The 17,315-nt window shown below is 41.5% G+C and overlaps 1 protein-coding gene across 4 annotated transcripts; it reads left to right on the top strand.

The window, feature by feature from the left end:
• Positions 1 to 1,635: 1,635 nt before the first annotated feature.
• Positions 1,636 to 16,824, top strand: ogt.1 (O-linked N-acetylglucosamine (GlcNAc) transferase, tandem duplicate 1). Of its 4 annotated transcripts, none has more exons than XM_062426072.1 (22): positions 1,636 to 1,950; positions 4,324 to 4,474; positions 5,620 to 5,863; positions 5,985 to 6,053; positions 9,408 to 9,524; positions 9,625 to 9,704; positions 10,119 to 10,314; positions 10,436 to 10,576; positions 10,690 to 10,790; positions 10,897 to 11,050; positions 11,240 to 11,341; positions 11,455 to 11,634; positions 11,978 to 12,136; positions 12,244 to 12,333; positions 12,487 to 12,612; positions 12,716 to 12,886; positions 13,028 to 13,144; positions 13,460 to 13,630; positions 14,679 to 14,831; positions 14,951 to 15,203; positions 15,418 to 15,541; positions 15,637 to 16,824. In XM_062426072.1, the coding sequence occupies exons 1-22, from the start codon at positions 1,914 to 1,916 to the stop codon at positions 15,815 to 15,817; spliced, it is 3,117 nt and encodes a 1,038-aa protein (XP_062282056.1). In that variant the 5' UTR covers positions 1,636 to 1,913; the 3' UTR covers positions 15,818 to 16,824. The 4 variants fall into 4 exon arrangements, with proteins under 4 accessions (XP_062282056.1, XP_062282055.1, XP_062282054.1 ...); XM_062426071.1 differs by having other exon boundaries at positions 11,455 to 11,652; XM_062426070.1 differs by having other exon boundaries at positions 4,294 to 4,474.
• The last annotated feature ends 491 nt before the right edge of the window (positions 16,825 to 17,315 follow it).

Raw genomic sequence — 17,315 nt, 5'->3', positions numbered from 1 at the left:
GATGCAATTGCCATAGACACACAGTGCCCATGACATCATTCTGTGCACAAGTGACCGCTTAGCAGTGTGAAGAGTGAGTGCAAAGGAGAGTAACGTGTGGAAGAGTACACAAACCCTGCACCCTATGCATGCTTTGAGTGCACAGAGCAAACCCAACACGAGCAATGATGTCAACTACTTTCCCATTAAGGGACTATGGGAAAACTGTGGTCGAGCAAGCAGTAGCCCCCTTTTCAGCATCTTCAGGGCAGAATGGCAAATTGTTATGATATAAATTGAAGAAAGTGTTTTTTTCAGTTGGGTGAAAGGTGCACCAACTATAAAAAAAAATATAATACAAACACAATGCAGAGGATCCTACTGCCAATTACAGACAAGTAAACATGTATGTGGGACCTGCAGAAATAACAAGGCAAAATCATGTTCAAAGCCAGTTTGCAAAACTATGAAAATCCCTCTCCAAAATTGGTTTACAAAGGTTGCCCCCTGTTGGCGAGTATGACACTTGCACATCATCTCCACAACATGCACTACTATCACAGATGAATTGTCATACTATCCTGGTTGTAAATTGTGAGTGACCAAAAAACATCAACAAAATTGGGAAATCTTGCTTTCCTGGAATCAAATATGCAAACATTTTACAGCAGCAGATAATGAAGAAGGAAGGTAAAAGAAAAAAAGGTGTAGAGCATACACATAAAAAAACAACTTTCACGGATGCTTTCACACCAGGCAAGAATCCGAGAAAAGATCTGCACACTGAACTAGTGGCTCCCAGCAATTTTAATTGAGCAATGTTTTGATCTACCAGAGATCTTCATCAAGCCATGTAAAAATCCATTGTCATAAATGTGAAAGGAAAAAACAAAACAGTTAATGGCTAAATTATGAACAACTTAATATACTAGCTCAAATCTAAAAATGTATAGAACAGAAAGAATCGAGCAGTAGACATGGACATCAGAATTGAATGTACCAAATATTGATAGCTGAATAATCTGCACAAAGTATATACAACGACAATAGAATATAAAGAAAATACCCCAAAGATTATCAAAATATGAATGTTAAATGCAAAACGTTTTTTTTTGTGTGTGTGTAAAATAATCTTGCATTAATGTTTTGCTTGTGATGTTTCTAGGATAAAGGAATTGTCCCCAGAGGAAGATTACAAATTACTGCAAACAAAGCTATCTCTCTTAATTTTATTATGGGCCTATCTGGTCAAAATGCAAAGTCAAATAGGGAATAAACTGTCATGTTTAGGTAGTTTGATGTGTGTATAGTGCAGTATTCCCACCATGACTGCACAGTTCAGCAGCGGGAGAATGATCACATGAATGCTGCCTCGTATTATCTGCACTGTCTCACTGCACCAATGTATTCATCCGCGCAACATTATCATAACCGTTATATATTTTTGTTGATGGTGTAACTTATGACACATGGTCAGCAAATAATATTTGAAGACATAAAAATATCGATTTTTATGCTTTTTAATATTATTGTTATACAACGATTTATCGATATGCTTCGTCGAAATGGCGAGCCGTGGATCTAGTTTCTCTCAAAAAACGAGTTCCACCCATATCGCCATTTTATGTTGCATAGCTGCTTTGTTGTGACAAGAAACCGGTGGGAGCCATTAAATAACACGCTTAATGTCAGTCAAAATTTAGATATTGTTACGAGGTGAGGTGGCTTATTAATTACTATCCAGCTATATACTAAGTACTGTACGCTAAGAAAGGTACGGGCGATCAAAGATTAGGTTAGCTATTGAGCTCGCAACGTGTTTGCTGGCCGCAGCCGACAAAGACGACTGACTGCTCGTCGTACATTTTCTCTGAAGCTGTTACCAACCAGGAGACACATTGACGACCACCGTGCAGGACACGAAGATCGAGGAGATGGCGAGCTCAGTGGGAAATGTGGCTGACAGCACAGGTGAGTTTCTTCTGTTTAACAAGATGTCGAGTAAGTCGCAGGAAGCTTGTGACCACTATGCCTCCATGTGTCAGAGCGTTAGCTTTGACGGGCTAGCAAGCAATGTTAAAGCAAATTAAGATAGTGAAAAAAGACTTAACCATCATTTCAGAAATAGTCCTAAGCGTTATATACTTGGACATGATGGCATGTGTAATGTAGGCCCAGTTTTTACTCCTTTTGCCATATCATTACACCCGAACAAGAGACAGACTCGGGCTAATTGTAACGCTAACATTAGCATGATAGTAACGTTAGCACTCAGTGAAACCGTAGTTTAAAACTACGAGTGTCAGTGTGGCTAATGTTGTTAAATGCTATGAACACAAGTTAAACTTAACAATTCAGTCGTATAATGTAGTTTTGACTGGGTCTGTCTAAAAAATGGGTTGCGTTGGAGCTAACTGAGTTAGCTAGCCACCATGCAGCCCGAACAACATTTAATTAGCGGTAAACTGCAGTTGTGTTTCGATGCACATTTTGTGTGACATACTATATATTAAAAAATGGGTTTCTGATCTGTTCTTTTTAAAAAATGTTTCAACCTTTGGTTCTCATGACGTGTATAATCTGCTGTTCATCATGGCCACAACCAGGGCCCTGATAAAACTAACTGTGCAGACATCACTGCTTGGCGCAAATTTCCAAGGTTAATTATTATGTTTCTGTAAATCTGCTGGCTGTGCGCTCAAATTCAAACCAGATGTGATTAGTTATATCTGATTTCGGCCAATAACTGAATTCCACCTGATATTTAATTCTTGCACAGTGTGTGGTCGCGTTATGTAACAAAAATCATCAAGCCTTCCCACATGCAGCTCAATGACGTAATTGCCATGGATGGATATGAACAGGTTGCTCTGTATCTTCCTGTTTGTTCCGACATCATGGCATCAGTGTGCCGGTGTGTGGATTCACTCGATGCCAGTTGAAATGGCCCTAAAACTGTGACTTCGCGGTTTTTATGCCACGCCCTGAACGACCCTGACCTCAGGGTCCAGCAGAATTGGAAGTTTTCATCTGTACTGGCACAGAGCCTTTTGATAACATCAACTAAACTAGATACATAATGAATAATCAAATAATATAGACAGCAGCATATGAAGCTGAAATATAATCACTCATCCTATACATCACTGGACTAGAGTCCTATAGCGGCATCCTGGAGGAAGGAGGTCAAACTCATTGAACTAGGTGAGCTGTACATTTAAGAATCAGTTGAGCCTAATTGATAACCCTCATAGATAATTACAACAACAAGTTCAGAAATATAGCCAGACACATTCAGTACAAGAGAAAGATAACTAATGATAATAGATACAAAAGTTTTAAGGCTGTATGGTATTAAGCCAGATGTTAGATGTGTACACATGCTGCTGTATCCACCCACCGAACATGAGATGACACTGTACTGTCAGACTTGGAAAATATGAAATGTATAAACTTCTGCCATTGTGTCACTCCCCCTCCAGTGTTTGTTTTTTGTGTTTGTCATCTCACGCATGATTTTTTTCACCACATTTTGTATTCTGTATATTCCTTTTGCTGCTTTGCAACTTGAAACCCTGGTTTACTTTTATGTAACAGAGTTTGTCACTACAGAGGTTTTACTGATGGACAGAAAGAATGAAACTGCGAGCTATGATCGCACATTGCATCTCTGCAGAGTGCAGTCAAGAAGGAAAACTTTGATCAGTGCAGTCAGGCTGATCTTTAGTTAAGACCTGTAGTCTACCTTGGCCCAATTTAAATAATTCTCACTCTGAAAAATTTACAAGTGAAGCGTAAAATGCGTTTCATTTATGTGGCAGTGTGCAGTTTCTTGTATTTGAAGAGGATACTGCAGTCATTTTTAAACACTGCTGAAAGTCTTCTACAGTAATGTGAATAATGCAACTTCACAATAAAGGAACATTTTCAACAATTATGAATATTATAATTACATAACAATGGATCAGATGTAACGTATTAGCTTTATTTAACAGAGTAGTGATTAGATGTTTAGTCTAATTGTGAATTTAGAATTGAAATAGAAGATCTCCAAAGATTACCATGTTTTTAATAACTTGACTTAAGTAGTTGTAGAAATAAAGACTTTCTGGCATTTGATATTGTTGCTACTTTTACAATTGCCATGTTGTCTCTTGAGTTAAAATCATGAGCCATTATTTGTCATTGAACGCAATGGCCTCATCTTTTTATTTCATTTTTTATTTTTTTCATTTGTCTGCCTTATTTTCTTCCATCACCTCTAACATGTTGTTTCCCCCCCCCCCTCCCCCTTGGGCTGTGTTGGTGCTCCAGAACCAACAAAACGTATGCTTTCCTTCCAAGGGTTGGCTGAGCTGGCGCACCGGGAGTATCAGTCGGGGGACTTTGAGGCGGCAGAGCGCCATTGTATGCAGCTGTGGCGGCAAGAGCCTGATAACACAGGCGTGCTGCTGCTCCTGTCCTCCATCCACTTCCAGTGCCGAAGACTCGACAGGTGAGGTGTGAGGGCCTGACTCATGTGACATGGAAGTGCAGAGAATAATGGGTCTTCTGTTACTCTGAGTGCACACAGCTGGTCTGGGTAACAAATGCAACAACTGAACTGTCTTGTGGGAAATGTTGTTCAGTGTTGCTCAGTCAAGTCTTGCTCTGTCCCCTCATGATTCTAACACAGTTTCGGTGGCAGCCATAATCTTGCTTTCCAGGTACCACGGTGAAGGTTTTGGGTCTTACAAGTTGGACGTTTTAAGTGTTTGATTTTTCTTAACCCTTTTTATTGTTTTTAGTGTTCCCAATGCCAGCAGTATACTTCAAATGTTTTTTTGTGAAGTGTGTTTTAGTGTGTGGTCATGCTGAACTGCAAATGTATGTACGACTACTGCAGGTGTGTACATTAATAGCGAGACAAGCTTGTGGGACCTAGGAGGAGAAAATGTAAGGAATCCAGATGGAAAATGCGCAGATAAAAGCTAGCAATTATTACTGAGTCGTGAGTAATGAATCGTGATGACAGTCAGAACCAGTGCGGTAGATGCAACCTTTTTTCTGTACAATATAGCTTCATTTGGAGTATACTGCTAGCATGATCATTTTAGTTTGCGTAATAAACACTCAGTGGATGGATTCAGTGAATGGGAGCTGGTGAAATGTCATAAATATTATTAATTCATGTGGTGTTTGTCTTTTAAAAACCCTTTTTTAAAGCACCAGTGTGTAAGATTCAGGGATCTATTGGTAGAAATGGAATCTGATATTAACAAGTATGCTTTAACAAGTGTATAATCACCTAAATATTTTTTTCCCCTTTATATCTACATGGAGTAGATATAACTTTTCCACGGAGCCCGCCATATTGCACCGCTATGTTTCTACAGGAGCTGATAACGGATAAACCAAACATTGGCTGTAGAGGGGGCCTTTTGCACTTTTTGAGTTTTGCGGCCACCTCATGTTCTCCTACATGCCTGGAAAGGGTGTATTCAGTTAGTTATGGTTTTCAACCTCACTGTTAGATGCCACTAAATCGTACACACTGGTCTTTAAAAAATACTTTTCACCACCTGCACACAAGGCTTTAATCCAACACTGCCAGTCACTCCTCAGGATTGTGACCAATCTATACCGATTCTGACCCTACAGGTCTGCTCACTTCAGTACCTTGGCCATCAAACAGAACCCAATGTTGGCCGAGGCTTACTCAAACCTGGGGAACGTGTACAAGGAGCGAGGACAACTGCAGGAGGCCATAGAGCATTATCGCCATGCTCTTAGACTGAAACCAGATTTTATTGATGGATACATCAACTTGGCGGCAGCTCTGGTGGCTGCTGGGGACATGGAAGGAGCAGTGCAGGCTTACGTGTCTGCATTACAGTACAATCCTGTAAGTCACATGAGGTGTTAAAATCAGCAAACTCTGTCCACCCATATTTGGAATCAACACATTGGTCTGCTGTTAATTGTTGCAGGATAATGAAAAAGTTGTTCTTGCTCTCTCTCCGTAGGATCTTTATTGTGTGCGTAGTGACTTGGGAAACCTGCTTAAAGCACTCGGGCGTTTGGAAGAGGCTAAGGTACGTCACAGTGGGTTGGAATTTGCATAGATGTGTTTTTTTTTTCTTTTGTTTGTTTTTTAATTTCTTTTCATTAATTTTTTGTTTTTAGTATCCCCCAAAAAGACCATAGTTGTTCCTTTTCCCTCTTTTGACATTTTTTAGCCACACAGAGCCCTTTCCCTTCAGTCCCTTCAGTTTAGTGAAGGACATAAAACAGTTTTTTTTCTCATATCTCAGAGTTGCAGTGAGCTTCACACCCCTAATTTATCAAAAGCCTTTGGAAGTATTGGACTGGAATGACTCAAGAACAGTTTGAGGCAACCAACTTTCCTGTATTTCATCTTTTTTTTTAATTATAGTAAAAAAAACAACTTTCTGTTGATTACTTTTTAGACAGTTTCATATATATGTATATACATATATATATGTTTTATCCCCACCCTATATGACCAAATGTCCTTTGCTTTACCCCGACCTTTTACCAGAGGTCAGCCCCCACCCCACCTCTTTCAGGAAGAAAGGCTGAAGTTTTTTAATTGAAATCTATATTGTCATCTGAATCTCGACACATGCATTTTCATCTAGTCGATTTTGGTGGGAAAATGCTGGCTCGGTCTTTGAAGAATATATGAACTGATGAGAATCTAGTTTATCTTTGCAGCGCAAAAGATAAGATGGTTTCTAACCTAACCACTATACTCCAGTACGTTAAAGTGTCTAATGACGAGCTTTTGGTCTTTGCAGTCAGTACATCTGTTGCTAGATGCCTTTCCCCAAAGTGTTAACCTTCACTTTGTCGCTTTAAACCTGTGTATGTAAATTAAGGGGGACTACTTGGTGTGGGTAAAATCTGGAGATGTGGAATTGTCCCACTGGTTACAGGCCATCTTATTTTGTGCTAGAGGGGGGTTAAGGAGTGGGGAGGAGCATCAGGGAGTGACAAGCTCCCCTGCTCTGTCGCTCCACCCCCCCGCGCGCTTGCTTAGGACTGATGGAGTGTGCGCGCCCAGAGCTGTCTTCCTGACCTTTCTGCTATTCCCAATCAGTGCCCAGGCACACACAGACTGTGCTTTTCATGCACACAGTCTTTTGTTTTTCTGTTACTTTGGTGGGCAATGCAAATTTTATTTAACTGTTTATCTTATCTGATACTTAATGTTAAACAACGTGGGTTTAAGAAGGCTAAATCTCAAGTGACGTGAAATGGTCCAAGTGGCATCAGGCAGACAGCTCACAATGTACTCCACCGCCTGCGTCAGATGCTGGTTTAGAAAGACAGAAACACGCGCAGCAAAAGCGATGACCTCTTTATTTCAGAGCTGTGGAGGCCTCTAGATACAAAGAATTAAACCACAGACTTTTCTCCCCACCCCATTGGCCAGGACTCAAGAAAGCAGGCCAGGATAAAGAAAATCAAAGCATTAAAATATTCCATGGAAATGATCAAATAATAAAAGAAAACAATGATTAATACTTCTTCCCTTTTCCTTCAAATATGTACTATTATTCCCAAAGAAATGGGATCAGTTCATTTGGGCAAGATCAAGCCAGTAACTGCCCTCCTGTAGTTTATGTAGAAAACTGAATTGATGGACTCTATTTTACAGCTAAACTGAACATGTCAAAGCCTTTCTTCCCTCCCAGCTACCCTCAAAGCATTCCTTTTGTTTTCTTTGAGATGAAACATTCATTGCATGAATGAAAACTAAGAGTAGTCTGTTTTTTATGTTTGTTGTGTTTTGGAAGAACCTGTTTTATTTCGATATTTAAAGAAGAATGTATTGTTTGAAAACTTACTAACGATCTTGTTTTCTGATTTTGTCTCTTTTGGTTTTTCCACCACTGATATTGTTATTTAGAAGGTTTCAGGTGGGTGACACTATTCCTGCGTAGGTGCCTGGCGGAAAGGAACACTAGGGCAGCCTCAGTCCTCTCCTCTTCTTCCAGCCAGCTGCGGCCATCACTCTGACAAAGTCCAAAAATATGGTAACGGGTTTGTAACTGCCAACAAAAGAAAAACCACCTCACTTCATGCTTGAGCAATAATTTCTTTGAAGAACAAAAGAAAAAGAAACAAGTAACAAAAGAAATTACAGTAAGCATTCTTAAAATATGCTATACTAATTACCCAGCTCTTTATTAAGTAAAAAGAAACTTGGATTTGGAAGCAATTATGGTGAAAAACTAGTAAGAACCCTCTAACTCTCACATGTTGGTTATTTTTCCTGTTTTGTTTTGTTTTTTCCTTCTTTATTTGGAGATTCAGCGTTCTGATGATGATGCAGATAGTGCGCTGTGAGTCTGCAGTAACGCAGGGGCTGCGCAGCGATACCCTTCAAGCAACCAAAAAGGAACGCGCAAGCATGCGAGCCCCCACCCCCCACTCCCTTTGGCCTGTTGGTTGCGGACCTCTCCCCAATCTGAACCAGCCTCGCTCCCAAATGCCCCCACATCTCAGACATAATTGGCTCATTTGTCCTGAACAATAATTATTCTGTGTTACTCTTTGACACATGCTTTCCAATTGGCTGTTTACTTCCACATACCTCATATCTTAACATCACAGCGTAGCCACTTGTTGCTGTGGTTCCCCACAAAGCCCACCCTTTGTTCTGAGAAACAGCGGGTGCTGAGTGTGTGCCAGTCTGGTGTTGCAGGTGTTCTGCCAGGGGATATTGGTCTGCAGCTGTGTCACTCGGCCATACAGCGAGCGCAGCAGCGAAATACCGACCTGTGCCAGCAGCAAGGTCGCGCAGCGTTCTATGGTGCACTGTGGTGGTGATGGTGGCGATAGACACACACCCGCGCGCCCGCATGGAATTGTTGCGCATGCATTACAGGGACCATCACCTGCACAAAATGTCCAGCATCCCAGGTTGTGAAATATCATACCTACATAAAATTTAGGGGATTTGTGCATATAAATGTACATTTTAAATCAGATCATTTCATTTAGTACTTTGGATTATAACTGATCACTGTTGATATTATAGGAGGGTATACTGTATTGGGTAAGGGTACCACTCTTCTTGTTGAAGTGTGGTCATAACTGCAAGATGACGGCCTATGTGTGGGTGTTGGTTGGATCTGCGCAGCGTAGGAAAAAGCAATGCAGCTTAGCGCGGCAGATTTGTGCGCAGGCGAGCCCATGCTGTAGACTCACTTTTTGCCATCATGGAGAATAGTCACTAATTTTGCTTTCTCTGCCCTTTTTGTTTTTCTTACTTTTATTCTCAATCTTCTATTTGTTTTTTTTTTTGTTTTTTTTGTTTTTTTTACTTTACAATCCCTTGTCCTCCCCTCTACATACTATACCTCTCCCTTTCTACCTATTCTCCTTTCCTGTGGTTTTTCATTGTAAACCCACTGAAGGCTTGTTACCTGAAAGCCATTGAGACTCAGCCCAACTTTGCAGTGGCTTGGAGCAACCTGGGCTGTGTGTTCAATGCACAGGGAGAGATATGGCTGGCCATACACCATTTTGAAAAGGTAGTTGCATAATTATGTTAAAATTCTGTAGTCCTATATCTATGTGTCTTTGTGTCTCCTGTTGTTTTGAGTTTGTTTTAACCTTTGTTTCAACTTTTAGGCTGTGACTCTGGACCCAAATTTCCTTGATGCATACATCAATTTGGGAAACGTTTTGAAGGAGGCACGCATCTTTGACAGGTAAGTCAAGATCATGACAATGTAAACAGTATGATTCTCTCTTTGTACATTTGTGTGTAATCTTTGTCTTGCAAAACAGCACTCTGCCACACCCTGCCTGGAAAATAAAATGACCCAAGAACATTGTGACTTGGATTACCTCATTGTCTGTGTTAATCTTGTTGCAGTGTTGTTGCATACCATTGTTTACGCAGGGCAGAACCATTGTGCCCTCACTGCAATTATAATAGTCAGGGCTGGAACTCAGCTGCTGAAGCACTGTATTTACTTTCAACATCGTCATAATTCTGTCATTTGCTCTACCAGTTATGAAGTTGTTTACAATTGTTGCGTTCACTGTATTAATACCCCAAATATGAGAATGTATTAAAGATGCAGTGCAATGTGAGTATGACTTGTATCTTATGTTTCCAGAGCTGTGGCTGGATACCTGAGAGCCCTGAGTCTTAGTCCCAACCATGCGGTCGTTCATGGAAACTTGGCCTGTGTCTACTATGAGCAGGGCCTCATTGACCTGGCTATTGACACCTATCGCCGTGCTATTGAATTGCAGCCCCACTTCCCGGATGCCTACTGCAATTTGGCAAATGCCCTGAAAGAGAAAGGCAATGTAAGGCAGTACTGTGTGGGATCCCTGTCTGGCTGTCTTGCATATCTAAATCTTTAGGTCATTTGTTGAGCCTGTTAACATTTACTGACTTTAAGTTTTAATGTGCCAATGTATTTCCCAGGTGTCTGAAGCAGAAGAGTGCTACAACACAGCCTTGCGTTTGTGTCCAACCCATGCAGACTCCCTCAACAACTTGGCCAATATCAAGCGTGAGCAGGGCAACATTGAGGATGCCGTTCAGCTCTATAGAAAAGCCCTAGAGGTTAGCACAGAGTTGACTGTTTTTTATCCATATTTTCCTTTCATTTCTTAACAAATTTTAGACCATGATGGTGGCTGTAAATTCTTACATGATTGCTTTTTGTTTTTCATCAGGTGTTCCCAGAATTTGCAGCTGCTCACTCTAACCTGGCCAGTGTCCTGCAGCAACAGGGCAAACTCCAGGAGGCCCTCATGCACTACAAGGAAGCCATCAGGTTTGTACATTCATGACACAGATACCTACAAACTTGATTTGTATTAATGTGGCATGGTGCCTTATTGTTGTGCAGGCATTTACATGGTCTTCCTGTTTGATGTTAGAATCAGTCCCACATTTGCGGATGCCTACTCAAACATGGGTAATACACTGAAGGAAATGCAAGATGTACAGGGAGCGCTCCAATGCTACACTCGTGCCATCCAGATCAACCCTGCCTTTGCTGACGCTCACAGCAATTTGGCCTCTATCCACAAGGTAAGGAGAATTCTCCCATTTAACTTGGGTGCTTTTTTTGGGATTTTTGCACTTGTGGTGACCGTGCTCAGAAATGTGTCTTGTCATGTCTCATGTTTTGTGTCTTGTAATAAGACAGAAATTAATATAGTATTTTTGCAACTAATACCATTTTTTTTTTTTAATTCTACGATTTTTCTTTACCATTAGGATTCTGGAAACATCCCAGATGCTATTGCATCTTACCGCACAGCCTTGAAACTCAAGCCAGACTTCCCTGATGCGTACTGTAACTTGGCACATTGCTTGCAGGTTCTTACTTTTAATATATTTGTCAAATATTTATTAGAGTGCAGTATTTATTTTGTGCCTGTTGGAAGTAGAAGCACGTTTTCTTACTTTTGTTATTTCCACCATTCTTTCAGATTGTGTGTGACTGGACAGACTATGATGAGCGGATGAAGAAGCTTGTGAGCATTGTGGCGGACCAGTTGGATAAGAACCGCTTGCCTTCAGTGCACCCACACCACAGTATGCTGTATCCGCTCTCTCACGGCTTCCGCAAGGCCATTGCTGAACGCCATGGAAACCTTTGCCTGGACAAGGTACACGCACTGATGAAAGCAAGTAACCTTTGATTCATTTTTGGGGGGGAAGGGGGATGGAAGGTGGCTGGTGATGCAGTGGCTGTCTGCAGGGATATGGGGTAGGTAAGGGATGGGTGAGATACTAGCTTTATTTTACTGGGTGACAAAAGAGGTGACTGCTGGTGGTGAATGGATGGTTTGCAGGGCTGAGGGGATGGTATAAGGTTTGACTTGATTTGATCAGACTCAGTTTTTTTATTATTCAGAATCAGAGTCCACCTTGCTAGTCAGTGTAACTTGTATCATCTGGGATTAGCTGTCCTACCCTAGTTTTAATCTTATACCATTGCTTATTCCACAGATCAATGCACTGCACAAACCTGCTTTTGAGCATCCTAAAGATCTGAAGGCCAGTAGTGGACGTTTGCGTGTTGGTTATGTCAGCTCGGACTTCGGCAACCACCCTACTTCCCACCTAATGCAGTCCATTCCTGGAATGCACAATCCTGAGAAATTTGAGGTTGGTGATTCTTATTGTAATTGTTACCTTTAGTAACACAAACTTGACTGGAAAGGATCATTTGTGTGAATGCCAGTTCAATTTTTAAGTTTGTTTTCTTCTTCAAGGTGTTCTGCTATGCACTCAGCCCTGATGATAGCACCAACTTCAGAGTGAAAGTAGTAGCAGAGGCTCATCATTTCACAGACCTCTCACAGGTAACAAACTGTTGTATCAATGTTGAACATTTACTAAGTGTCTATTAATCTTAAAGAAATACATTTCTAATGGACAGGTTATATCTATAGTATTGTAGTGATGTAACAACGTGACCCATTTTTGGTGAAACTAATACATTTCTCATCCTCCAGATTCCTTGCAATGGCAAGGCAGCTGATCGTATTCACCAGGATGGAATCCACATTCTGGTCAACATGAATGGATACACCAAGGGAGCCCGAAATGAGCTGTTTGCCCTCCGCCCAGCCCCTGTTCAGGTAAGCTCTCCATATTTCTAATTGATGCAAAGCTGCATCCTGGAGGTAAATAGTTCACATCAAAGAATGCTCCTTCAATTATTTGTCTCTATTCATTCAACAGACTATGTGGCTAGGATACCCAGGAACGAGTGGTGCTCCCTTCATGGACTACATCATCAGTGACAAGGAGACGTCACCTTCGGAAGTAGCTGAGCAGTATTCTGAGAAACTTGCCTACATGCCCCACACTTTCTTCATTGGAGACCATGCCAATATGTTCCCTCACCTCAAGGTTTGTCCAGCTTCATATTTCTGTTATTTTGTTTCTGTGAGTATTTTGCAGTGTCCTGTTAGAAAAAAGTATGTGTTTGAAAAAGAGTAACCCTTGTGTCAATGTAATAGTTAAGTTTAATGTCTCTCTTTTGACCCACAGAAAAAAGCTGTGATTGATTTCAAGTCTAATGGACACATCTTTGACAACCGCATTGTTCTCAATGGTATTGATCTGAAGGCCTTCTTGGACAGTCTGCCAGATGTCAAAGTGATAAAGGTGAGTAAATTAAGTTTTGTGAGCCTTGATGAACCAAGTAGTTTTTTAATTTTAATACTATTGAGAAACCAATGGAGTGCCAGAGTGGACAGTATATCTACATGGTGTTGTCTGCCAATTAATGTCATGATACCAGAACATAACAATGAACCACTTTGTCATTTCTGTCTTGGGTTATATCAATGAGAAAATCTTGGCCTATCGCTCACCAAATTTTCTCTGGTAAAATCCATACAGGCAAAAATGGTGTATTATTGAATATTTGCGTTTTAAACATATACAAGCATTTAAGTTGAAACTATTCTCTCTGGCCAGATGAAGTGTGACAACAACCAGGATGCTGCTGGAGACACCAATGGAGCTCTGTCCATGCCGGTCATCCCCATGAACACAGCAGCTGAAGCAATCATCAACATGATCAACCAAGGCCAAATCCAGGTCACAATTAATGGCTTCACTGTCAGCAATGGCCTGGCTACCACACAGGTACGCATAACTGGGTCACACTTGTTTGTGTAAACACAAACCTTAGTAGATAGAACACGGGTACATCTACAGATGCAAGAGCGGCATTTGGATTTTGCCCGATGCTTTTCCAGATCTGTTCAGCAGATGAGGTTGTTGTCTCTGAGACTTTGCCCCTAACCGGATTTCCACCGGGTCTCTCAGTGGCACGTAATGGCTGCGCCACGGTTTTGCTCCGTCCTCTGCCCGGCGTCAAGCCACACTGGCAGCGGAACGGAGCATGCCCTGGGAGAGAAATCTGCCTTTTGAATTAAGTTGCACTGTCAATACAGTAATTGCGGCAGCCCAATCAAATCTGAACAAGTGCATTTAGGCTACCGTAATTACTGTAGTAGCAGCATAACTAAACGGCCCAATTTTGTTAACTTGATCAAATTTAGTTGATTTGGTCATTTTCTTTGATTTTTGTGCTTCTATCTTGTGTCGGTAGGCTACGTAGATAAATGGTGTCTTTATCTGTCTGTTTTATTTGTGTTTGTTGCTGAAAATACGATCGGGAGGCTGAATGGGTTGTTTTATTTTGTCAGTTGACCGGAAGTTTTATGCTGATTCCGTGTCTGACTTGGCTCTGTTGAGCTTGACACGATTTAGAAACGACTCCGTCAAAAATGGAACTGCTATAGATTGATAGCGCCGCGGCTTGGAGAACCGCTGCTGAGACGTGCCGCGGCGCTCCCAGTGGGGTCACTCTCATTGATTAGAGTGGCAACGATCAGCTCTGATGACCTCGGTGCAGCTGTTCAGCGCCACTGACGGACCCGCTGGAAATTGGGCTTTACATGTATGGTGTCTTTAATGAAATTAAGGTCCAAGCACAGAACTATTGGCAAGGTGAAGTGTAAGCACTTTTGATTGGCTGTAAAAGAGTGGTAATATCTCAGCTTTACGAGCATCATATTGTCACAAGTCAATTGAGGCCTGTGACACTAAAAAAAAAAAAAAATGCTTTGGATGAAAGTGTTGTGGCCACTTTAACTCTTGGTGACATTATTTTTGTCCCTCATTTTAGATCAATAACAAAGCTGCCACTGGGGAGGAGGTGCCACGCACAATTGTTGTGACAACCCGCTCCCAGTATGGTCTCCCCGAGGACTCCATTGTCTACTGCAATTTCAACCAGCTCTACAAGATCGATCCCCCTACCCTTCAGATGTGGGCCAACGTAAGTTTGACAGACTCGGGTCATATCTGCTGAGTGTTCCCTCAACTTTGTGTTTACAAATTAATACTTAATTTCTTTAGTTCAGGTTAAAAATCTGTTTGAACTCCCTCTTCCTGCAGATCCTGAAACGTGTGCCCAACAGTGTGTTATGGCTTCTTCGATTCCCTGCTGTGGGCGAGCCAAACATCCAGCAGTATGCTCAGAACATGGGTCTCCCCGGCTCTCGCATCATCTTCTCTCCTGTTGCCCCCAAGGAGGAGCATGTGAGAAGGGGCCAGCTGGCTGATGTGTGCCTCGACACCCCCCTGTGCAACGGTCATACCACAGGCATGGATGTTCTCTGGGCTGGCACCCCTATGGTCACAATGCCAGGTGAGGCATCAGGGTTTTAAGGGACAGACTGTTTTCTCATGTTATTACACTTTGGCTACCTAGTGAATACAATTTTTAATAATTTTAACCACAATATCAAGAAAATTGGACAACTTGATGAAATAAAAATGGTCTGTTTTTTGGGATACAATAACATTTGTAGCATCTGTCAAACAAGTTAAGGCTGCTTCTTAATCCTGTGAACTCTTTGAAGGTGAGACGCTTGCCTCCCGTGTGGCTGCCTCACAACTCAACTGTCTGGGCTGTCCCGAGCTAATAGCCCACAGTCGTCAGGACTACGAGGACACAGCAGTCAAACTAGGCTCCGACATGGAATAGTAAGTGGAAATTGTGTCTGAATTCTTTGAAGAGCATTGTCTGTTGTGTTTGCTGAACTGTCAGTTCTGACCATTCAATATTATATCTCCTGCAGCTTGAAGATGGTTAGAGCACGTGTGTGGAAGCAGCGAATCTGCAGCCCTCTTTTCAACACCAAGCAGTACACAATAGATCTGGAGAGGCTCTATCTGCAGATGTGGGAGCACCATAGCAACGGCAATAAGCCAGAACACCTGGTCAAATTCCAGACAGTAGAAACCAGTGAGAATGCCTGAACTGGAAGCACGCTGACTTTCTTCTCCCCATCATCCCACCCATGTGCAGTCCATCCCACCATCTTTTTTTTATTTTTAAAAACAAACATTTTCAGCACCCTGGCTTGAATGGTCCACTCCAGCCCTCCCCCTGAATGACTGTCTCCACCCCTCTCATTCATCCCCTTTCTTTCTTATTTGCAAAGGAGCCTACAGATGTACACATTTGACCATCACATCCGTCTTTGCATCACACATCTGTGTTTCCTGAGCCAGATAGAGCCTGAGGCCTTATGGCACTTTGTCTGAGACTCTTGTCCTAAACCACAGTATATTTGGTAAGCATGAGAAGATTGTGAATGCCCTGCTATTCCCGTCAGTACTTGGATCAGTGGATTTGTTTTGTTTTTGTTTTTTTCCTGTCTGTGTACATACAGGACTAATGCAACTTGTGGGGAGAATGACCAGCCATCATTACTTGTTGATCTATTTATAAATGGATTAAGGGTGTTGTGTGTTTTAAAAGGACAATGTTGCAACATGAAAATTGTACCTCTGATCTAAGTTTCATCAGCTTTAACATGCAGTTGTAAAAACATAGATTTACAAACGACTGCTCTTTAGTTTGTCTTAAGCTGTTATTAAATGACTGCAGTGAGTAGATGTGCAAGTTTTGAGGAATACAGTCAAGAAGACTTCTTCGCCTCTCCAAATGCCAACTTTGATTAATTTTGCTGTCAATTATGGAATATGTTCACTAGCTGTTGTCCCGTTCGATGTCTCACTATGCTTGTAAAGATGACTGGACAAAGGAGCTTCAAGTCATTGGAATGGGCCTCAATTTCAGTTTAGGTAAAAGCTGTTATCGAATTGATCTTGTTTTTTTAAATCACACAAACAAGGAACGGCCTAGGTAAGTATTTTCTAAGCAGTTTTTGTTTTTGTATTGTCCGTTAACTGTATGCTGTCAATGGCTCTGAATAAAATAAAACTAAAAAAAACTAAAATAAAGAGATTGTTGAAACATGGTACTGTCTCTTGCACTGACTTGCCCCAGGTGTGGGTATAAGAAAAGATAAACCAACGGCTTGTTTTAAAAGCTGTCATAGGATTATTGCCCTTCACAAATGTCCATCTGTGTTCACAGACATGTTTTATCATAGTAGATTTTTTACTTTTAATGTATAGTGTCCCCTGTACCAATGTAAATGTTTGATCCCCTGTACCTACCCCCCCCCCCCCAAAATGTCCCCTAAGGGGCTCTGTACAAAGTAACAATATCGGAATAATCAATGTGGAGGAGGAAGGGCAATAAATATCCCCTCTAAAATGCAGTAGAGTATCATTTAATGGAGACATTCAGGTAAGTCTATGACTCCATTAATGGGTGTGATTACATGAGTGTAAATGTGCCATTTGTCCATTTAAAGCATGTGGTGATGTCATCGGCTCAGGGGAAACGCGCTGTGATTGGTCTATAGTCTTCGTGACGACATCCGTTCAGTAGATTTAAATTTGG

Source organism: Scomber scombrus, chromosome 9 (assembly GCF_963691925.1).
Source record: "Scomber scombrus chromosome 9, fScoSco1.1, whole genome shotgun sequence".
Lineage (NCBI taxonomy): Eukaryota > Metazoa > Chordata > Actinopteri > Scombriformes > Scombridae > Scomber > Scomber scombrus.
This window is presented reverse-complemented; position numbering and strand designations above follow the sequence as displayed.

Bases quoted from the DNA above. Each gene is read 5' to 3' on its own strand.
- ogt.1 (XM_062426069.1), top strand. From the start codon at position 1,914: ATGGCGAGCTCAGTGGGAAATGTGGCTGACAGCACAG. The intron at 11,653-11,977 runs GCAAGTAACCTT...CTTATTCCACAG, and splicing joins AGGTACACGCACTGATGAAA to ATCAATGCACTGCACAAACC. The intron at 12,887-13,027 runs GTTTGTCCAGCT...TTTGACCCACAG, and splicing joins ATATGTTCCCTCACCTCAAG to AAAAAAGCTGTGATTGATTT.